Here is a 24,414-nt window from a genome sequence, read left to right on the forward strand (position 1 = left end):
TTACCTACATAGATGATGCCATGAGTATAGATAAGGATTTTAATTCAAACACTTCTCCCTCAAATGTTGCCTTATCTCCAACTCAGTTGATGTACTTGTAGAGGGCAGTAACAAGCAAGCTGTGCTGGTTGCAGAGAAGAACCTTTTCCTTAATTTTGAGACTGGATGAAAGTGAGGAAGACAGCAGTTCCAAGTCTGATGAGGTAATAGATGTAGAGACAAAACTGCAAAAAGAATAATTTATTTTAGTTTTATCCTAAAATGATGTAAGTTTTGAAAGTCCAAACAACTAGCTTAGGAGTTAGGAGAATGCCCCCCACTCCCATCCTAGCTCCTTTTGTCTAACAACCTAAGTATAGTAAATGTTTTTATTGCAATATGCCAAAGCAAGTTGAATGTTAAATGGCATGTACTTTTCTTTTTTAAAATCTTAATTGTATCAAATGGTCAGAATTATTGTGCTTCTTTCATATCATCCACAACCATCCTTCTGTAGGATTCTGTAATTGCTACTTTAACAGACTTTGCTTGTGTTCAGAGGATGTGTGTGCTGTCTGAAGATTTCTTATGGTAATGAATTTGTATCCTTTTACCTTATTGTTCTTCACAAATTCTACCTTTAGGGAATGTGACTTAAGCAAGATAAGCCATTCCATTTTTCCTGGTAATTTTGTGGTTAGTTGTCCTGTCACAATCCAAATTGTGCTACCAAGTTGGCAGATCACAAATATATTTCAACCTTGTGGTTTTAAACTAGTGCAAGACCTTAAATGTGTTTCGATATGCTTTTTTTAAAACGTTTGTTTGTATTGTCTTGTACATGGCAATACAGTATTGTATCTCAACATGGTATCATACTGTACATTCATACAGAGGGAGTATATTCAGGGAGTGCGCATGTTTAAGATTAGAGTATTTTCCTCAGCTTTGTCATGCTTCTTCCCTCAGTGCATAAAAAAGCAGATATATGACCAGTTATTGATAATTCCTTTTTATTTACCATGGTAGCTTTAAAACACAAATAAATATTTTGCAATAATTCAATTATCCCTAATTTGCTTTCAATAGGGAGCTTTAAGAGTGCAGAATTTTTTACTACATTTCTGTCAGGTTTTGTAGCTTCCTCTTCCACCTCTCCCACTCCCTTCTGAAAAAAGAGGCTTAAATGCTATGCTTTGTGTGATATACCTTTCTGATGCTCACATTAGGTATTTATTCCCTTGAAATGTTCCAGTGAAAACGGACTTTTCATCAGTTCCTAAATTTTTATTGGTATTTAATTTTCCAGATCTGAGAGACATTAAAGTTAATGACATCTCACTAGGATCTTTACAATGCTGTCATTTTTGATTTAGGGTGAAGATACTCCCTCTAACCACTATCTTCTCTATGCTAGAGGCATCTTTTGTCTGGCAAGGGGTCTCCCCGTATGGTGCCTTGAAACTCTGTGTATGTGTGTGTGGAGAGAATATCCCTTTCTTTTTATGCTCCTACTCCATTACAAATGAAGAATCATCTTCATGTTCTGCAAGAATTCTGTATTCTTTACAGTTTTCAAGATTTTTCATTACACACGTGCTTCCTCTTTTTCTTTTCAGGGTCAGCTCTTACAAAAGTCTTATAAAAGGTGGAATAATTTTTAACCCTTGGATCTACCAGAAGTGTCATTTCTCTCGAGATGAAAGGGGGTTTTATTTTCCCTGCTTTAAATTTTAATTTGTGAGGTGAACAGAAGATCCATCAAATTTCTATACTGTAATAATTTCAGTTTATTAATATGTGGATTCAAGCTGAAATGATGATCAAACCTCAGTAATACCCTCATGGCTAATTTATGGCTTATAGATTTCAGGATACATATTTCAATGCTTCTCCTGTGCTCACATACCAGAAATTTCACAAATGGATGTTACAGTTGCTGGTGATGTTTTAGGTGACCAGCAGTTTAGAATACCAGAGTTGTCATTAAAAAAATTATCACAATGGTACATTTAAGAAGCTAGGATCTTGTTCTGAGTCCAGAAAATACACTGAAATCTTCTCGTGCCAATATGTAGGAAGACTTGACTTAAAAGTGAAGTTCCAGTGCTGGAGTTCTTTTCCTCTAAGGATATATGGCCAGCATTCAAGTCTAGAATGTATTTCCTGTGTGAATATAAAAAGTAGCCAGAAATTGACTCTTGTGAAGGCACATCCCTGGATTAGGCTTTGCTTGTGTGCCAGTCAGTCCAGCAAATGGTCTGAGTTAAGCTGCTGCAAATAATATTTTCACAAGTAGAGCTGAGGACTGGTCTTGTCAGTGAGTGGAGGTCTTGTAAACAGCACAGTTTAACACCAGGTTGAATCTGTGTGCTATAGCTCTGTTATGAACTGTTTTTCTCCTATGGGATTGAGGTTTAAAATTCTTTATTTATGTTAATATGTTTAATTTCTTCTGGTTTTAAGAAAATGCCAAAAAGGCTTATAAGAAAAACAGTATGGAACAAAAATGGCAGGAAAGCTGAACTGTTAATGCAAATAATTTATCAAAAAACAATTATATTTTGTAAGTCATATAATTTCTTTATTTTCTATATCCTAGGATACCAGATGGTCCCATTGATCAAGGACCAGCTGCAGGAAAGGTACATGCTTTAGAGGAGCAACTTTTAAAGGCCAAAGAACAGATAGAAAACTATAAGAAGCGGACAGGAGATGGTTGGTAGATAAGTTTTCTTTTACTTCTAAAACAAGTTTTGGTATTCCATATCACAAATGTATTGATTTCTTAACAAATAATTCAGCTACAAGTGCTGATGCTTTTATGCTTTTTTTTTTTTTTCCTTAATAGGAGGCCTTGGAAAAGACCATGAAATATTGAGGAGGAGGATTGAAAATGGGGCTAAGGAACTTTGGTTTTTCCTCCAGAGTGAACTGAAGAAGTTGAAAAATCTAGAAGGAAGTGAACTGCAAAGACGCGTTGATGAATTTCTGTCTGATTTGGGTCATCAGGAAAGGTACTTGTATTAGTTGATTCTGCATATGTGTTGTAAGGATTATGGATTGATTTAACTAAGCTACGGATATACTTCTTAAAAATCTCTTAGGATAAATTACTGGTATGTGGGCTAAAATATCATGTCTGAAGCATGAACATGAAATTATTACTTGTATTTCATGGGACAAAGTATATATCCAGTTTATGTCACTATAGCTTAGAGTATGACCCTTTAACTTGATATATTTTCATTTTTGTAATCAGAAGACCTGGGTCCTGCCTGCCAGTTGTTGCTTTTCAGTTACATCTGTCTATATATGCTTATATCTGCATATTTGTACATATAACAAAGCCATTAAAAAACCCTTAAAATATTTATTTTAGGTATCTGATTGTGCCTTTCATAAATACTAGAATATAAGTTACATTGATCATTGGGATATTATAGAATTGGAATTACTTTAAAATTGGGTAATATCTTAATTTCAGGACTAATTCTCATTCTGAAAAGTCACTTCTTTTTGTAATTAGAATTTAACAAAATATTTCAGATAGAAATTACCTTTAATTACACTGTCATTATTACGTTGTTCAAAGATGTGTTGGAATTATATTTTCAGTTGTTGTTGATCTTCTGGCCTCCCCATTGTTGAAGTACTTCTTGAATTATACTAAAACATTCTGTATGAGTTTTGTTCATGCTGAACAAGATTAATCCAGGAAGTGTTAAAAATTCAGTAAAATCTGTCTGTAAGCTTATTATATTTATAACTCTGTTCCCAACAGGACTGCAATGGCAATTTGTATCTCATTTGTAAACAGTCATAAGAAAACAGTTGAATTAACTAAATATACCACCTTAAACAAGTATCTCTTTTCCAAAAAAAGCTGCGATCTGCTTGTGTGAACATCAGTAGTAAAGCATGAGCCTTCAAAATACTGTAGTAAAAGGAAAAAACAGTAAGAATTTTCAATTATTTGGAAATAATGTAAACACTATTTAGAACAGTTTAAAAATAATATGAATTTGATTATTAATGTGGGCAAATAATATAGTCCATTAAATTTTTTAATTTAATATTCCACAATTCCAAAACCCAGTTTGTCACAGATTGATGGAGTTTAAAGAGAGAAGGGACTATTCAATTATCAAGAGATATTATCTATATAAAATAAGCTATTACATTTCATCCAGTTATTTCTCTGCTGAGTGCAATTATGTATGTTTGACTGAAATAAAAGTAGAGCTTGGCTGAAGCAGAATTTTCCAAAAGACTTGAGATCTTCAGTTTAACAGTCAACTGACAGAGAAGCTGCCACTTCCCTGGACAGTTTCATTTCAATAGTTACCTCCACCCAGAAATATTTGCTCTCCAGATAAGTTATTTCTGTTTGGGTTTCTTAGACTTAAGATCATTGATTCCTCATGTACCTTTTAAACTATCTGTGCCAAAACTGCAGCAAGTAGTCTAATGCCAGACTTACTGATGTCTGTCATGAGAACAAAATCACTTGTCTACACATTTACTGGTCTGTTTATATAGCCAGGATCACATCAGGCAGTTGCCACAGTGGAACCTTGAATAATGTATGTTTGATGCCAGAAAGTTTTTAAGTCCCTGCCTCCCAGGATGAATCCTTTTCTTATTCCTTTCCTTCCTACACCAATAACTATTAATTCATTAGGCCTAACCTGCAAGTTTCTGTATTTCTGACAGCCTTATCTTCACATCTCTCGGTACTTCAGGATGAGGTGAAACCCATACTAGAAACGCATACTTGTTTGCATTGAACAATAAAAGTCTTCCTCGCAGGCCTCTGGATGTTGAGATGAATCCCACTGTGGAAGTCCAAAACCACTGTGGTACTCGAGATGTTTGTATATGATGCAAGCAATCACAGTTGCTCTCTCTTTTTTTTTTTTTTTTTTTTTCCCCCTGTACTTAAGAATTTTCTTGTTGAATAAAAGTATTCTTTAGACTAACACAGTGGTTATCAAAAGCAGAATGTCCTGGAGTCTGTTGAGTCTTAGTAGTAGATCTGTGTAGACCTTCTTGTGTGGTGAGGTCCCCAAAGAAGACTAAAAGTCGTTTAAGCTAAAACCAAACAGCCAGAAACTGGGTTTTATTAAAATAAAATGTAGAATGTTTTTTTTTTGCAATATGGAAATTCAAAGCAGTTGCATAAGGGAAAATAGATACAAAAATGTTTCTACAATATTCAGCCTGTGTTCCTGGCATATTTACAACATTGGCTTCGGGCAATAGAATTATCTTGCATTGCAGAATGCTATTCTTTGTTGCCTCTAGTCCCGAGGAAGCTCATTCTTTTCCCTTTGAGGTCAGGCTGTCTGCTTCTTTCCCTTTAATCTTTCAGTCTTGCTGCGTGACTTGCAGGAAAACTCCCAGCTCCTTGTGGGCACATCCTTTGGCCTGTGATGCACTGCTGTCTCTGGGGTGTTCTTTTCCCTTAGGATACACAGCAGCTCCTCAGGGAAGAAGCGGTCTCTTTTTCCCTACACATGGTCCATCTGGTCTCTTCTCCTGAAAGGAACATAACATAAGTTTAGAATGAGCAAATCAGATGCTCTCGTTCACTCTGAGAACCACAACTTTTTGGTGGGTTGTTTTGTTGTTGCCTTTTTTTTTTTTTTTTTTTTTTAAGTACATGCATACTTGTTGATCTTTTTAAGGGATTTAACAAGTTGCTGAATGCCCTTTTGTTGGCGGTGATGTCTTAACAAATTGTTACCTATGTATCTTAGATAAATGGAACACTGCATGTGAAGCTGGTATTACTTGTTTTTATATATATATATACACATAAACATATATATCTTAGATATTTAAATATATATTATAATCTAATATTTGGATTAGAAAGATTAGTGTTAATTATAAGTACTTAAAGAAGTTTGTAATGCACTCCTTATGTGGGAAAGCACATAAAGGTGTGGATAGTGATCAAATGATGCAGTAGCTATGTAAGGAAGGTGGCTAATATTTAATTTTTTTTTGTTCGTGAGGAAAGCCTGTTGTGTCATAGAGAAGACTTCTGGATAAGTAGTATTAGAGTTCTTTGTCAATCTTGGTGCTGTTATGCAAATGGTCTGCTACTAATACGATAGTGCTTCTCTTGTTGGATGCCTTAATCACTATTTCTTGGCTGTGTCCTAGGGGTTGTGTAGATTTTCTCCCAGAGAGTGCTGGTCTTAGCAGATGTTTTTGTCTGGTATTTCACTACTGATTCTATTTAAGAAACAATGTAGCCCGATGCACATTTTCCTGCATTATGGAATATGTAATTGTATTCTTGTAGTTGCAGTAGGGAAGAGGGTTGTTGAGAGTAGCTTCATCTTAACAGCGGAAAGACTATTTAATATAGAGTTAACAAAAAAGAACAGATTAGTCCTCTAGTTGGCATCGTTGTTTTCTATGTTGGCATTACGTTGTTTGCAAAGTGGCTGTTACTGACTTAGTTTCATTCCTTCTGCTCCTGGAGAACAGCTGTCATCAGGGCTTTTGTGATTGCTGGCCAAGGTTTGATGCATAGTGTTTGGGCATATTTTCACATTATTTCCCTTGAATTTGGTGGAACATATCACATTTTTTTATCTGAGTTTTTATTCGTTGATGCAAAGTTTCTAGGAGCATTAAATGCAGTTTTGTCATATGGCTGGAATAAATGTCTAGACTGATCTCTAAAAATGTGTTAAAAATGCCCACCCTCCCCTCTTTGTTTGTGACAATCAAATGCAGATGAAATACATAGCCAGATTCTATACTCCATTCTGCTTTCCAGGAGCAAAATGCTTTTAAGAGCAGCTCTGAGATTTAATTTATGATAAGAAACAAAAGTAACAACAACAAATGGATATTGTTAGTTCATAACACAATGAAAGACCAAGTTTGACTTACTAAATATCTGCAATGCCAGTGTCTGAAATTCTTTCAGCCATTTTACCACCCACAATAGGCTGTAATAATCCTGTGCAGGCTCATCTTTTGTCTGCACTTAGCTATCTTGGGCTCATGGATTACCAGCCCATCTACTTTTTAGCTCTCCACATGGAGCCTGACTCTGGTCTTTGGTATTAGTCTGTGTCTCTTCTAAATCTGTATTAGTAAGCCATCGTGATGGTCTGTCACACTCAAAAGAACCTAGCAGATGTAAACCTAAAAAATGCACATTTCCCAGCAGTAGCAGTCAAAGAAAGGTCTCTGTGACTGAAAGTGTGTTAAAATTACACTACCCTATAATCATTTCTGTGTGATAACACCTGTGAATTTTTCAGTTCCTGGTTTCCTTCAGAGTTTTATAAGAGTAAATTTTTTTTAAAAGAGATTGTGGATGCTATCTGAAAACTCTTGCATGAATTCATGAAATTGCCCACAAATTATTTGATATTCTTTATGGTTCGTACTGAGCAAAGCTGCCTTTCCCTAAAGTGTTGAGTCACTGAGGCTGTGTAAGAACTCTCTCATCATTCCTCTTACCTCAAAAATCATGGAAAATAATTGTATTTAATCTGTAAGGCTGATTTTTTAAACTTACCTACTGCCTTTGCTTTGTCATGATCACCATGGCCAATAATATAAAAAATAAAATTTGAACAACACTTTTTTTCCTTAGAAATAGGAAAAATTACTTGACTGCTGAGAGAGGAAAATGTTTTTTTTATTGATAGGCCTTGTATTTTCAGTTATTTTATGCCAGTATTTAATAGAAATATATTCGTATAAAGTAAAAGGAGAGTATACTGATTACTTACATCACAAGTACAGAAAAGACTTTTTTAAGGCCAGTGAAAGAGAGCATTTGAAAATTGTTTAAAATGTGGCTGTGGTTGCGCAGCTGCTTTGAACGATAGTAGAGGATTTTTTAAAAAATGTTTAGACCTGAAATTCATAGTTTTTCTTTAAACATCCAACATGATTGCATCCTGATTGGGAAGAAAAATATATTTAAACTCCCAAGAAAATGCATGGGTTTCCTTTTTTAATTTGTCTACTAGCCTGTAATGCTTTCTATAAATTGGAAAACACTGCTTTAAGAGGAACAGACTCTTTATCTGTTATTTGTATATAATCCATTGTATTAGATCTACTGCATCATTAATTCTGTTCTAATTGTCCCTAAACTGTGTTTGCATGTTACTTTGAGTATTATGTGTATTTAATAGTTAGTGATTTGACACTAGTTACCTGATGATACTTTCAATTGTTTTAATTTTTGTACAAAGCCAGTGTTTCAAGCTCAGTGACCTTGTAAAAGAAAATCCAGCTGATATAGTTTGAGAATGTAAATATGGTACTTCCAATTGATTGACAGAAGGTGAACATTACTGCTGCTGAACAATTTGGGTATAATGTTTAATACAGCAACAGTAGATGATACAGTAAGTCAGTGTCATTGTTATCCTGTGTAGAAGTATCGGTATGAAAACCAGAATGAGTGTATGAGAATGGAAAGATACAGATCCATAAATTCAGTTATTAGTGAAAGTTGTCTGATAACTCTGCTGATAGATAGCTCTGTCCCAATTAGATTTATCTCAATATTTACCACTTAAAATACTGTGTCATTGGAAATAGTTACCCAATACAGATACCATCATCTGCCCCTCTCTCACTTGCTAGGCTTATTTACAAGGGATAGCCTTAGCTAACTAGGTTTGTGGTTCCAGTACTAACAGGTGCTGCCAACAGTGGTGTCTTGTATTACTTAGCTGACAAAACCACCTCAAAGGTTGTTAGGAAATATACTTGTCTTCCTCTCACACGCTTTTTTGTCACCTCCCAAATTTCTCTGCCTTTGTTCTGTTGCGTTTCTGCCTAGTGATCAAACTTGTAGCTTATCAAGATTTTCAGGCAATAAATTGCAACATCTGAAGTTCAGATGAAAGAATTAAGTGGTTCAAACTTGAAACTTTAGCATTGTTATGGAGAAATGTTTAGCAACTTTAAATATTCTCAGTCTATAAAGCCAACTCTGAAATTACTGGTTCTGAATTGGGCTACCTGTTACTTGTAAAATAGCCATTAATGTTTTTACAAATATTTTGAATAGTTTTCCTCTAGTTTTGTATTTCTTCCCAAGAGGCACAGATATAAAAAAATCTTTTCCTGCATGGTACTGCTTGGGCTGTTTTTCACAAAATTCCTGGCTAATCTTAGCAAATAAATGTCACATACCATTTTTCTTCTCGTGACAAGAAGATCTTTATCCTCTTATTTGGCCACCGAAATGTGATAACTCTAAGAGGATCTCTAGTGTATTAGAAAACCTCAATTTAATATTTGATAGTTCCTCAAAATTCATGTTTTGTATTCTAGACTTGTAATATGGTTGCGAGTCTGTTTTGAATTTTTTAAGTTTTAAATTTTTTTTCCATTTGAATATTAGTAGCATGCAGTCATTCTAAGCAGGCAGAACGCTTACCTTCTTCCAGAGTCAGAAGGAGCTCCATGGTATAGAAAATACTGTTTACTAAGCCTTGTAATAATATTCTATAGTTAGTTTGCACTAATAAAAATAGGATTACTGCTGTACCTATGCTAAAGACATTTGTAATATTATATTCTATACAAGCATAGTAAGATGATTGTAGGAGGCAAAGTAAAATGCATTATAATAGAAGCTACTGTAGGAATCACTATTGCATTTTCATGTGGGGCCACTGGGTAATGTATCTAGCATGGAACTATTCTTTCTTTTTAATTTCCTTTAGCACATACCAGAAACAAATGCTTTATAGAGTTTTTCTAACCCATCTCCTGTTTAATACTATAATTACTCATGGGTATGGAACATATGTTAAATGGTGGACATTCTTTCTTGGCTGCTGTTTGGATTGTGGCGTAGGAGGTGGCATGAAGAAACTGTTTTTGAGGCTATAATTGAAATATCTGTTTAATTTGTCTTTGATTTCATCTAATCCTCCAATTTAGTAATGTTAAGATTGTTTCCCATTTTTTTAAGGTTGTTTTCTATTGTTGTTTACAGGTCGATAATGACCGACTTGTACTACCTCAGTCAAACAGATGGAGCAGGAGATTGGCGAGAGAAAGAGGCCAAAGATCTAACAGATTTGGTACAGAGGAGAATAACTTATCTACAGGTAAGAGGGCAGAGCTTTTAAATCAAGGTAAACTTTTTTTGTAATCCATATATATATAGCACTTAGCTATACCCTTGTAATAGAATAATTACATGACGGTTTTAAGTGTTTGTGTATGAATGAATTACAAAAGAAATTAGAACGTTTGTTTCAAACGTTATTTTATATGTATATGGAATGATAGTATTTCAAGAAAATCTTTGGGGTTTTGGGTTTTTGTTGTAGGTTGTTTTGGGCTGGTTGGTTTGTTTGTTTGTGGGTTTTTTTGGATCTGTGTTTTTCACTGGACTGTACTTACCTGTTTGGACCCTTTGTTTTATTGTAAAAGATAAGTCTCTGGTTTCTATTTTTGATTCTTTAGAGTATCAGAATGCATACATATGTTTGCACAGTGTTAAAAATAAAAATATGACAGTCGTTGTATGAAACTTCTGAACAAGCAGCCCATTTTTAAAAATTTGAGTGTGCAAAATTGAAGTGCTTGTATAGTATATTCTCCAGGCCTAGACTGTTTCAACGGATGTGTGAAGCTTTTCACAGATGCTCATATTTGTGAGTGCATAAAGCCTTTTTAATACATGTGCTTGTGTGTGTCTATAAAATTTAAACAAAACTTGATCTGAGGGTTTGGGGACCTTTATTCACGTATGAATGGATGCAGCTATTTATAGAGTGATCAAAAAGATATTTGATGTAGTCTGTTTTATTTGTATTTGGTTTGTTTTTCCTTGTGTGTGTGCACCTCACCACTCTGTTTTGTGTGGTCACCCTTAATGTCTGATCTTTTCTCTAAGTAAATGGCTAAATTTGTTTCTCAGATTTTCATTATTCCACATTTCACAGTTCAGCTATTGGAACCTTCTCTTCTGTGACCAAGCTATGTATTTGTTGCTTGTTAAATAAAAAAGACACACTTCTGTTGAAAAAACTCCCTGTAAATTATGCAGGAGACATCACTTTATTGTCTTCCTTCAACTCCTTCTTGAGAACTGTTACTCATTCTTTCATTTTCGATGTCACTGTTTGGCAATGGTATACTGTAACTACTTTTCATGGTGATAAATATGGCCTTTCTCTACCTTTTTCTCTTCTTTCACCATATCCATTTGTTGTCTTATCTAAACATGTGTATGTCTCTGGAGAGTGATTGTCTTCCTATTGTATGTTTTACAGTGTTCATGGCCTTAGTTCAAGACTAGGACCTCCAAGTATGTACAATGAGTAACAAAAGTAAAAGGAGTTTAGGAGAACAGAAGCTCAAAATTGAAGCATTAAATAAATGCTTACATTGTTTTCTAGTGAATTTGAAATTAATTTACTTACTGAGCAAATTGCTGGGAGCCCAATTAGCTCCTCCTAAAATTTATTTAGATGTGTATAATCTATGATAAAGGGCTTTTCTTTTTATAGAGGTAATTTATTCTCATTTAAAAATAAATGTAGAAACAATATTAAGAGTGAAACCAGTGCCAAGTCACAATACATACAGAATCCAAATATTTCATATTAGTAGCACAACTGGTTAAAGCCTTTCAGAAAGTGTATTATATCCTCGGGCACTTCCAAGAAAGGTAACTATCTTTATCCTCATTATCTTGAGAAGGAAGCCTGGTGATGAGCATGAGCAGGTGATTTACAGAAAGTTACGGCATTAGGTTCAGAATTAGAATTAGGTCTAACATCCTTGGCTCAATTTCCATCATACAGGCCATTTTTGTTTCTGTTTTATTTATAAATTTGTTAAAAAGGACTCAATAATAAAAATTTCTGTCATGGGAAGAACTGAACATTTTTTCATGTTTATGCATTTAAAATACGAAATTAATCATTATGGGTTCATCCCATAACACTGAGACACACATAAGAAAATCAGTATTCTCCCCCCCCCCCCCCCCCCTTTTTTTAATAAGTTTTAGTATTTTCTGTATTACAGAGGAAATGACACTGGGTTTTGTTTTATTAAGTAATCTCTGGTAGATGATAGAAATTAGAAGCATATAAATGTATTACTGCTGCATAACAAATGCTATGACTTTCACATGGAAGGATCTAGAAACTATGCAGAAGGGACGTGTTTCCTTAGTAATTGTCTTTGAGGTTTAAGTTGAAGAATGGTGATATGCATTTTCCAAAAAGCTTTGAGAAATGTTGATATTTTTAGCATTATAACTGTGCAGGTCATCAAAAATAGCACTAAATTATTGGGTTTAGCAAATATACAGCAACACATTAAAAGTTATTTAGGTATTTTATGAACAAATAATGTTACCCTGTTTATTCTATAAGTCTTTTAGGTTAGTTGAAACATTTTAGCTGTATTGGATGGTCAGTTTTGTTGTAATAAAATGTGAAAAAGAAATATGTGATGAGTCCTTTCTCACTGAGCTATTATTTCTTTCATATGCTTACTATGTTTCTTTTTATTAATCTCTTTTCAGGCTAAGCATACCTAAAATTTTCAAACATTCTTCATGTGTGAGAATTTATAATACCTGTAATTTTTTCTTCCTGATGTCTTCCCTTAACACTAATTCTTCACCAGGCTATTAGAAGTGAGCATCCACTAGTTGACAAATGACAATAGGCTATTGATTTATAGAATAGCGCCAAAATATGTTTTTCTTATCTTGCATTTTATGCAGTCTAAGGTATTACTTAGCTAATAATAGGTCTCCCTTACGTTCATGTGACTATGGAGCTATTGAAAATGATGCCCAAGATTTTTAATTCAGCTGAATTTTGACACTGAAATATTTTTTCTTCCACTATGCTTACTTTAAATTTAGTTATCAATACAAAATTTCACTTGTCATGAGTCCTGCTTACTTTGGTTAGTTTCTTCTGGAATTCATGACAATCTTCTCTAGACTTGACTGAGTTAAAATTCCTTAGACATTTAATTTAACGGCTTTGCCTTTTACCAGTTCTTCCATGTTTCATGCGTGAAAATACTAGTCCTGCTAAGATAACTTTAACTAAGATGCGAGGCCATTTCTCTGTATATCTGCCATTTCTCACTCCTTTTTATAATCTGGTTTTGATCTTTGACCGCACTTTGTCCCTTACTCCATGACTACTTTGTTTCTTTGAAGGTGGTTTGCCAGAAGACAAAAAAACAAATCCCAAAATAAAACAACAAAACCAGAAAAATTACACTGTAGCAGGAAACTGTGGATAGGATGGTTTAGTGCCTACATATGTTTATGGATGATCATTTGCCTCCAAGTGTATACTATAACTATCATTCATATAAAAGATTCAAACCCCAAGTCATGGTAATTCTCAATGTGTGGAACATTACCCAAAGTTGGGGTGGAAACCTACCCAACTCTTCAATGATAGAAAATATTCTTTCTTATGAGTAGTTACAGTCTTTGAGATGGGTCATTCACATATACAATTACTACCATTTCTCTTTTTCTTTTTATTCTCATTCTTCTGTCTGAAAAAACGACAGTGATCCAATCTCTTGCCTGCCTACATGCCTGTAAGCCAGACATAGCTTTTGGAGACCTTCTAAAGATAAAACATCTCCTGTCTTGAATGACTGTTGCAAGTAATCATCCCAAACTGGAGTATGTCTGTGACCACATGTTTGGAAGTCAAGTTGACTTATTTTCTAGTGTGGGTTTCAGGAGTTTGAAGAGTACAGGGCTGACTGTGACTATGCAATGTAAAGCAGTCCATGGTCTGAAATTATACATACGCATCTCTATTCATAATATAACTGTGTTAAAAAATAAAATAGAAAATTCAACAACCCTTGCCCCTCAACTCCATTCCAAAAAGAACTATGTGGAATATATTTGTAATTTTTTTTTTTTTTTTTTTTTTTTTTTGCAAAGAATAAAAGTACCGTATAGTTTTCTTTCTGGTACATGTTGAACACTGACAGCTGCATTATTTTTGGGACATCTCCGTGGGAAATCTTTTAGCTGAATGATTGTGAATAGTGATGACTGCTACTTCATTTGGATGGCATTACCATAAACTTGATTTAATGAGGCTACGTTTACCTAGTTTCCTGTAGTTAGAGTAATGATTAAAAAGCTAGGAGCTTACTTTTAAGAAGAAGACCTTATTTTCAGGGATGTTAGTTATCAAAAAATTGAATACAATGTGCAAGAGAAGTCAGCCAAGGGTTCCTGTAGTACTGTATATTCTGGAAGTGGTAGAGTGAGTAAAGGATTATGAAGGCAGCAGTTTGTTTTCTTCCCCTTTCCTTTTGTGCTTATTTTTATTCCATTTCTTTTAGGAAGTTTGTGATTCAGCATGCAGTTTCCCAATAGCAGAATATTTTTGCCTCCAATTTTTAAAAAAATCAAACCATTTTGTTCAACTTTGAAGGTTAAAAATATAAGTGAGAAAAGTTACTAAGTACTCAACAACATCATCAATTATAATAGTCCTAGTTTGCCATGTTCATACTATTTAGTTAGTTGCACATGCATGTAAAGAAAAGAAACTTGCTTGCAAGGCTTTATTCTGAGGTTTCTGTATTTCCCAGTATTTTTTTGTGATGTAATGTGTCATTTAAATTTTTCTCTCTTAAAGTGTGTTAAATCCTCTCTCTTTCCCTCCCATTAAAATGCATGATAGATATTTTTAATAAAAGTACTCATGCTAAAATGGCAACAACAACAAAAAAGGCTCTGGTCACTCTGCGTATGCCCTTCACAACTGTAAGTCTTGAAAAGTGTAAATTTGTATCCTCCGATAATTCAAATCTAAGATATAATATCTTTTCCCAGTTAATCCACTTCACTTATGAGAAACAAATTGTAGTGCATTGTGGCAGTTGTAGTGTGCTGTTCGTGTTGATAAAATCAAACTAATTTGAAACAAGGTAGCTACCCAAGTCAGTTATTCAAAAGAAGCCATTCAAGGATATTTCTTCAAACAGGCAAACCAATGAATGTTAATTAAATCCAAGATTCAACACTACTTTTTCTCTCATTACTAATGCACTTTTGTAGGTCTACAATGTAATAGGTGATTTCCCAGCTCCATTGGTAAGGGAGATGTCAGCCAGACTTCTGTAACTGCTACACTCGTATGGCCTGTGTAGCTCATTACAAAGGTTGTCATGTAGTACAGAAGAATTAGGGAGATACATTTCCTGCAGAGAAAACCTGGATATACTACTTTCCTTGTAACCTAGGCAGGAGAGGTCATTTGCAGCCTGAAGGACTGTAAAACTTCTTAAGGAAAGAAGTTGCTGGAATCTGCCAGTGCTTACAAGTAGGAAGTGCTGGCATATTGCCTTTGGTAGAGAGTTTAACTGTATCAATTTAGTGGAAACCCTGAATTTTGTGAGAGCGGCAGTGTATGCCCATATTATTGGTGATGAAAGACCATCAAATCCATTTTGCCAGTTATAAAAATCCCCTTTTATTTTAGGTGACATGTAATGTTCTCTTCCACAGAAATACATAATTTTAACCATTTTACAGTTCTGAAAATTTGTTACTATTTTCAGTTGCAGTGTTCATAGAAGTAATTAGGAGAAAAATAAAAGGTGTAAACTCTGGCATGGCTTGATAATCTAACCTACGTATTGAAGTATGTTTTGTGTGCTTGGTTTGGGTTTTTTTGTTTGTTTTTTTGTGTGGGTTTTTTTGTTTGTTTGTTTTTTAATGCAGTTGTATGGCTGTTACGTTATGAGGCCCCTGACAATCCTGGAGGTCCCTTCCGTCCCTCTCTTGATTATGTAGCAACTCAATTGGATATGTCTGTGATGAGCAGTGTATTTAGGGATGAGAACAGAGTGCACTCCTCATTCAAATCAGAGATTTATAACCCTTTTCTGCGACTTTATGCCAGGAGGAAAAAATCTTCTGTCAGTCTTCACTGGATTTGAAATTGACTGTTGTTATCCTTTATCAACTCAGCACCTTCCTGGGTTGCTTTGGTTGGCAGTTTTGGCTTATGAACACTCAAGCTATTCTGATGCATGCAGCATGATTGTAATTTTTCTTCCTTCTTGATGGTTATTAATTCCACTTTTTTTTCAGGAAATCCCAGTTGAAACTGAAATATATCTAAGTATCTCTACTTTCTTTTCTTTTTTTTTTTTTAAGTTCTCAATAAATAATTTAAGCTTAAATACTGCCTTGTCTTAAAATTTGAGTATAGCAATTTGACAAAAACACAGTTATAAAGAAATTAGCCTAACTAGCTTTCTGTTTAAGTCACAAACTAATATTAATATATATACTTTCTAGTTAAGTTTCCAAGTAATGTTAAAACCCAAGTAAGCTCATTATATTAACATTGGTAAGCAGTCACGGTAGCAAATTATGTTTCTTTATGTGATTCCTACTTGATTTCCGTAATATTGTTAATAAGCTATTCTATGAAACTTGCATTTGCCTGCAAGAAAGTTAGAAGGGCACGAAAGTCTTAATAGCATGCTTTATGGTCCTGTTGACATTGCTAATATATCTGTTGTTCCTTTTTGTGTGCTTTCTTTAAAATCAAGATTTTTTAAATGTCTCAACAAAAGTATATTGCAAAATAATTCATTCATTTTAAGAATGAATAAAACTCTGTCTAAGCAACTGATATCTTGTGACAGGTTGTATGTCCTACTTTTTGATAAATACATTCTGCTAATGGTTTACTTTTGGCCATAATAGTTCTTTTTACAATCTTGTTATAGTATGTTACACAATGGTATTAAAACTCTTCTGCAATAGTCTGTAAAAAGTATGAATTATTATTATTAACTAGCAGTTAAAACGTCTACACACATCTTTCAAAAATAGAAGTAAAACAGATAAGGAAACACAAAGTACAAATTTTCCACTTCTACAACTGAACACTTATGTCTGCTTCTGACAATTCTCTAAATAACAGAAAGAAGGTTTTATATTTCTTTCTATTAGCCTAATATTTCAGTTTAAAAAAGCACAACACAGTAATATACACTATTGTCTTTAGGTTTTGAGCTTAAGTCTTTTCTACACAGTAACAGTTAACAGCAGAAAATGATTCTACTTACACCTGCTATCATTGCACTTTGTTGCGTGGTATAAATATGTCTGTAGATTCAGGGAGGAGATATTTTTTTCATGGAATTCTTTCTTTGTTGACTTGCACACAATACTTGAAAAACCCTCTTGCTCTCCTAAAAGACTGTGGGAAGTAGGTTTGTTATAGTCTCAAAGATACCTGTTAGATTTAGTTTCAAGTTATCCATTAGCTTTGTGCTAGCAAGAGTACTGGTCTGAGGAACAAAAATTAGGAATGGAAATATTATTTCATTTATTGTTTTTCATAGCTAGTTAGGCTTTGAATCAGATGTTTTTTCCTTAAAATGAAAAAAATCAAATGCTGAAGTAACACATGTTGTGGGGTTTGTTGTGTTTTCTTCCTTTTTTTTTTTTTTTTTTTCCCCCCAGATCTGAAACATTCTCCCCTCCTTTACACAACTGAATGCACAAATTAAATTTTTTATTAACTATTTTAGGACTCAGAATATTCAGATTATCTTTGGAGATCAATTGATGGAGAGATCCCAGTTCTCCAGATGGTGATTGTTGGTTTTTGGGAAGACCTGATTTGTTGCAAGTTTACAGAAAAAATTATTTAAAATTTAGCTGTGAAAGGAACAGAATTTATATTGACACTCAAATATCAGTATTCTTGCAGCTTAACTGAAAACTAACTTTTCATCCTAGAGATTATAAAAAAACCTTCTTGGAATGCAGAAGTATGTCTAGGGTCATGCAAGTATGAATGTGTACAGCAAAGTACTGTATTTTACAGAAAGAAAAACTTCTGTAGATTATGTTGTTGTGTTGTCCACTTACCTAAAAATATTTATTACTTGTAAACATAGCACTCACATCATGTAGACATTTGCCTCCTTTGTTGTTGTTTCTCCAATTGTGTAAGTGTAGTATGTTATTTTATTGAGAGTGCATGCAGATTAAAATACTGTCTTTTATCAGTCTGGTTAGGTATGTGTTCTATATTCTGTATTTGGTCAGTTAGTCTGGGAAGCAGTCCATTAATAAGCATTTGTTTTATCCTGTATCTGTAGACAGGTGGAAATTTTCTTTCTGTGGATGACATGCATGCTCATTGAAAGAGAACTAACAAACTTGGAAAAATGCCAAAGGAAAAAGCATTCCAACACTGAGAATCACATTGATGGAATGTGAACTCTGAGTCCAAATGTTAGCTTATTCTGACAGATTTACAAATGAGAAAGTAATGTAAAATCTTGAAGGTATTCTATTTTATATTAGGATAGTGAAGTATGTTCAATAACTGTTCATGTTCACCGTGAAGAATTCACATAAAATTTTCATGGAGCTGAAGCTTACTCATCCATTTTAATATGAGATGTATTATAGCAGGATGGCTTGTGTGATTTATGACAGTTGTCAGTTTTTCAGAAAGAAGTATGCCTTTGTGTATATCTTCTCTTCAGTTTCACTTTTTCATCCATACTTACAGAATCCGAAGGATTGCAGCAAAGCTAAGAAACTTGTGTGTAATATCAACAAAGGCTGTGGCTATGGCTGTCAACTTCATCATGTAGTCTACTGCTTCATGATCGCTTATGGCACTCAGCGAACACTCATTTTAGAGTCTCAGAATTGGCGCTATGCTACTGGTGGCTGGGAGACTGTATTTAGGCCTGTAAGCGAGACATGTACTGACAGATCAGGTACCACTACTGGACACTGGTCAGGTAAGACTTAACTCAAATAATTTCTCCTTGGTTTTTTTGCATCTTCATTCACATGGAACTTTTTAGATACCTTTTTCTTTAATGTTATGTGGAGTGTAATAACTATGACTGCAATTATATATGTAAGCATCTTTTAAGTCTTATTTTTGCGTTGTATTGAAAAAAATATTATCTTTATAAAGGTATCTCTGCTTTGGCATTTTTTGTATTTCAGATTTAAATTATAATCCTTCAGCAGTCTGCCGCTGTGTTATGTGCCAGATGCAAATCCAATTTTTAAGGGAAGAGAGTATTAAATAGAGGCTGTTGTTGGTAAACTTTAAAACAATAAAGCATGTTTCAAATATAAAGCAAAAGAAATACAGAGAAAATGGTATCCAATAGTCATGCACACACCAACAAAATAATGAAATAATTGAAATAATTTTTAATGTAAACTGAACTGATATGAAATTCAGGCTGTAAAACCAGTGGCAATGTTAAATACCTTTTTATTTGTAGATCATTATGTTGATCCATTCTTATACTAGGCTGAACAATTTTGCTAGAATAACTAGATGGGCATTCATGTTTGGAGGATCAGATAGCTCTGTCTCAAAGTAAACAGCATTCATTTTAGTGGAATTCTCACAGTCAGCATCTTGAAGTTATTAACATCTGCATTGTTTTATAGTTTTTTGTATATATTTAAAACATTTTTCAGGTATTTGTCAAAATTGAGTAGGTGTACAGCACAACTGGAGGTGGCTGGCAATATGCTAACTTTTTACTCTCAATTTATGATAAATACCAGGAAGAATTTTTTAAAATTAAATTTTTCCACAAGTAATTTTTATTTGAACAATTGTCAGCTTTTTAAAACATCAATATTATTGACTTCTTTTGTTAGGCATACTTTTTTTTTTTTCTAAGTAACTGGTATTACAGTGGGAGTTTATAAATGTTACAATAAATGTAGGGAAGAGAAAATTGATCAAAAAGAATAAAACTGACTGTTCTTACCTAAGACTAGGTAAATTTAGTGAGATGTCTTAATTGGTAAAAGGAGATTCTTGGAAAAAACATAATTAAAAAATCGGGTTAGAGAGAGGTGGAATGTTAATTTTAATAATATTTTGTATTATTGACAATTATAGTCCACATAATTATTGAATGAGTAGATAAGCTAACAATAGGTAGAGAATGCGCTAAGCTATGGACAAAAACAGTTTAGAGTGGGAGATGGTAAGGGAGATATTGTGCCACTTTTCAGGATGTTGCTGCTTTGTTTATAAGCACTGATGCAAATTTTGATTGTTAGCACGTGGCACATTAATCTTATCCTAGAAAGGGATTTTGGCTCAGTGACTCTCTGCTTAAGGACAGATATGAAGGACTGATACTTTTTATTATTTATGTTAGTTGTGCCTACAGACTTAAGAATTTCCTTCCAGTATGTCCTGAAGGATTTATTTGGCAGCAAGAGTTGTGAGCTGGATTTCATTGGGACATTTAAGAAATTTGTGAGGATTTTCAATAGGTGATTGTGTAGACTACACTCATCAGTAAGAGACAGTGCACTGATGAGATGTTATTTTAGCATACAGTTTTCTCATTAGAACTACAGGAGCTACAGCATGACCAGTACGATCCCAGTGCCGTAGAGACAAATACAGTTTGTTTGGATAGCAAGCAGAGCTTTTCAATTCAGGGTTGACAGATACTGGTTTCCCCTCCACCGTCTTCATCTTCCTCTTCTGTTGGCTACCTTGATACACAGATTTTGAATGGTGTGTAAAGTTAGATGCAGGGAAGAATGGCCAAATCTCCAAGTCATCAGAGATGTACCCTCTACCGTAGAGTCCCAAGGGATATCCCCCTTCTTAATTTCTGACAGGTACAGGGTTACACTGTATTTCGGGAGAACTCTGAACTAGTCACTGGGCTTGGAAATTAACATGAATGCTGAGAGGAAAAGAAAAATGTAGATGTTTATTCCTTCACTTCTTCATCTGTCTTTCTATCTTTGAATTGATGCAACATGTGGGCAGTCCCATATCTACTTCCAGGCAGGGAAAAATTGTGTGTTCTGACAAGTGTCTCAGGTTTCACTTGTCGTTCCATAGTGATTGTGCCTCTCATAGTTTCTTAAATTATTTAAGTCCTCAAGCCTATTATAGGCAGAACTGATACCTTTCAAGGATTTCTAGTTACATATAGTGGAAGTGTCTGTATCTTCAACAATTGTACTACTTGGAATGATTGCTTTATAGTTATTTTACTTCCTACTGAAAATTCTTGGGAGTTGTGTTGTATGCTAGGGTTTGTTGTTTTTTTGAGAGTGGTGTGTTGTTTTGTTTGTTTCATTTGTGTTCTTTTTTTTTTTCCAGAGAATCAGTAACATTTCTTATTCATGTTGGATCCAATAGTACTTGAAGATCTTTGTTATCTGGCTGATTAGCAGTTTAGTGAGGAAGTGTGCCCTGGAGGATATGTAAAGGAAGGAGAATTGCCTATGCAGTGGACAATTCAGCCCAGGGCCTATTTGAGTCCAGTCATAACAAGAATTAAACTTCGCAGAAATTTCCTTGATCCAACACATTGTATATGTGTAAGTGTCAACCAGATGTCATAGTTTCCACTGTTGTCTCTGTGGAAGAGGTTTTACAAATATTTTTCTACTTCAAAATATTCCTCCAGTTAACTGTTTGTAGCTTCTTAGAAGGTTCAGATACAATAACCTTGCTGAATTCAGTGGAAGGCAGGGCAGGGTAGGGTAAAATGTTATAGGAAACTGTAGCTTAGGATAAAATGCAGAAACAGTACTTGCCTTTCCAAAGCAAGCACACATCTCTAGTTCAGTAAGCTAGTCTTTTGTCTTCTGTGGACAGTAAAGAACATTTCAAAGTCCTTATTTTAGATACCACACCAAGAACAATGCTGATTAAAAGCAAAACCTTTTCATCATGAGTATAGCCAAACAAGTTCCTTAGAGTGGGTGTACAGTCTCCGTCTTTGGAGGCTTTCAAGACCTGTTTGGCTGAAGCCCTGAGCAACCTGTTCTGATCTCACAGCTGAGCCTGCTTTGAGCAGAAGTTTGGAATAGATGTCCTTCTGACCTATAAACTGTGTGATCTGGACAAACTTAGTAAATTAATTCAGCTGTGGGAAGTGTTGATTATGACTAATAATAACCTGGTCTTTTATCCTAACGAACTGGCACTGTCCAGAACCAGCTGATTTAGAAGAGGGTGAAAGTACAAAAACAGCAGGCAAGTAAGGGGTAAGCTGTGTCAAAGAGAAATTCCTACAAAGGGTCAGTTCCTCCTATTTTGGTTACGTATATGAATCCTCATACATGCAGATGAATCTTGCATCTTTCTCCATGTGGTTGATGGTCAGAATGTATCAAAATATTCAGTCTTCTCAATAGGATGCTGCATACCCAATGCATATGGAATCTTAAAGAATTCAGCTATTAAAGTCTTAAAGATCTCCAAATAACTTTTTCAGATTTACAAAATCCAATTTACGGATAGGTGTGTAAACATACTTGTGTGTTTACGCATTGAAACAGCATTTGGACATTGAAATAATGTCTGTTCTTCAAAGCTTCAAGATGTTACAAAACTTTTCTTTGAAAATTCTAGCAGTTTTTGTGAACAAGAGTTTTTTTCCAAAAATTAATTCTTAGAAATGGTTGAAAGTTTTCTAAAAATAAGTAGAAATGGAAAACTGACATTGAAAACTTAAGCTGAAGTTTTATTCATGTTTGGCAAAGTTAGCAGCTGAAACTGCCATCTGGGCATGGTTCTGGGCAGACTGCTCTATGTGACCCCAGAATTTATTTGCAGGCAGTTTTGTGGACGTTGCATTTAGCATAATAGGCTGTAAACCAGTGTTCTGGAGTACTTGTGCACACATGGCTTAAAAAGACTATTTTCATGAAAATCTGTTAAAATAGATCATGATTTCCTGCAATATGGGCTCTTGCTGATGAAAGTACAAATAATGTTTCCTTTTAGGTCCCTATGGGTGGGGGGTTTTGGTGTTTTTTGTGGTTTTTTTTTTTTAATTAGTTTCTGGATCAGGATGAATAGTTTGAAGGCTGAATGCATGAAATATCTTGGTGTGATCAAATTTTTTTAAAATTAATGAATGCCACTAATTTGAGTTTTGATGTCCTAGAGATAGAAGACATTTAGCTATGAAAGACTATCTTTCTATGGTTAGCCTAATGGCTAGCCACACACAGTATAAACTGTGTTAAATTCTAATCTTCTGCAATGGCATGATTACTGAGGAAGAATGATACTGACAATCAATCTCTTTTATTAGCTTCAATGTGGCTTCAGTAGGAATCTTCCCTGGATACTTAATTGCCAATAAATTTGAAAGACATTCTGTATTGCAGAAGATTTCTATATGGTTTTTTATGTCTTTCTGAATTTATATAGTTTGGTTTTTTTGTTTGTTTGTTGTTTTTTTTTTCCCTGTACCTTTACAGGGACAAATAAGTCTGGAATTCTTAACTGTAATTAAAAATAGTTTGTCTGCAAAACTACACCTTTAACTTTTTTTTTTTTTTTTACAACTTCTGAAATCAGAATGGGATTTTCTAGATTTTCAGAATAAATGTATAAAAATGCATTGGCATTAATAGATTTCCATTTTTCATAAACAAAATGTTTCTCCTATGTAGTGTATTTACTCTGCTGCGTATATGGGTTTTTAATAAAATTTGTTTTTTTAATTCTATACGAAGAATATTCATACAGGTGAATACTTATAACAGGATACTAGTGTAAATTACAGAAATAGGCCAAAACGTCAGAAAATCATATCATCTGAAAGAATTACTTCAATGTAATTAGCCGACCTGCATAGATAATAATCTAGTAAATTGTGCTTCATGACAAAATTGTTTAAATCTGTACATTTGTCTTTCTTCTTTTTAATTAAATTGCCTCTGCTTGACGCTTTTATTTTAGTTGTATTAGCAACATAAAGTTGTGAGGTTTCTGAAGTCTACTTTCAGCAAAACAATTTAGATAGTAATCTCTCCTACAAAGAGTTAAGAGGCTTATATGAGCTGAGAATATACATTTTTTTAATATATTATTGGTCCAATCCTTTCCTAACTAGGCATAAAAGCTAAGCTTGTCTGTTTCAGAAGAAATTAGCATGTTTTTCAAATTTGGGAAGTAGGGTGAATTTTAGTAAGCAAGCTGACATCAGTCTGACAGCGAAAGATGAGTAAGGCATGTTCTCATCTGTGTGGAGAATGAGGGGTCGTCTCATCCCTTGTCATCTCTGGCAGGAATTGTTCTTTGCATTTGACGTGGTATTCCTACAAGTCAAATTCAGTTTTTCTAGATTAAGTATGTTGAAAGATTAGAATTCTATCACAGGTTTTTGCAAATACAGCAGTTATTTTACACTGTGGCATAATTTTTCCTTTTCCTTTGTTTCACTGACTTTCATACTGTCATTCTGGAGAAAAAAAAAATTAAAATAAGAGATGGTTGTGTGCATGTTCTTTTTAATTTTAAAATTATACCCTGCCTGCATATCTAACTTACTTGTAGTTCATTTTTCCTTGATATCTATAGCCAAACTATTTATGAATAATTT

At 34.2% G+C, this 24,414-nt stretch overlaps 1 protein-coding gene across 9 annotated transcripts in view; it reads left to right on the forward strand.

The window, feature by feature from the left end:
• Positions 1-24,414, forward strand: part of FUT8 (fucosyltransferase 8) — a 138,260-nt gene that overhangs the window by 73,862 nt on the left and 39,984 nt on the right. For 6 of the 9 annotated variants that reach the window (XM_069784635.1, XM_069784634.1, XM_069784639.1 and 3 more), the window contains 4 exons: positions 2,582-2,697; positions 2,831-2,996; positions 9,983-10,097; positions 18,564-18,801. In XM_069784635.1, coding sequence (XP_069640736.1) covers positions 2,582-2,697; positions 2,831-2,996; positions 9,983-10,097; positions 18,564-18,801 — 635 coding nt within the window. Of the gene's footprint in view, positions 1-86; positions 204-1,598; positions 1,725-2,581; positions 2,698-2,830; positions 2,997-9,982; positions 10,098-18,563; positions 18,802-24,414 lie in introns of those variants that run through there. The other 3 variants (XM_069784637.1, XM_069784638.1, XM_069784640.1) reach the window with 3 other exon arrangements.

Source organism: Haliaeetus albicilla, chromosome 5, assembly GCF_947461875.1.
Source record: "Haliaeetus albicilla chromosome 5, bHalAlb1.1, whole genome shotgun sequence".
In the NCBI taxonomy this organism is placed as follows: Eukaryota; Metazoa; Chordata; class Aves; order Accipitriformes; family Accipitridae; genus Haliaeetus; species Haliaeetus albicilla.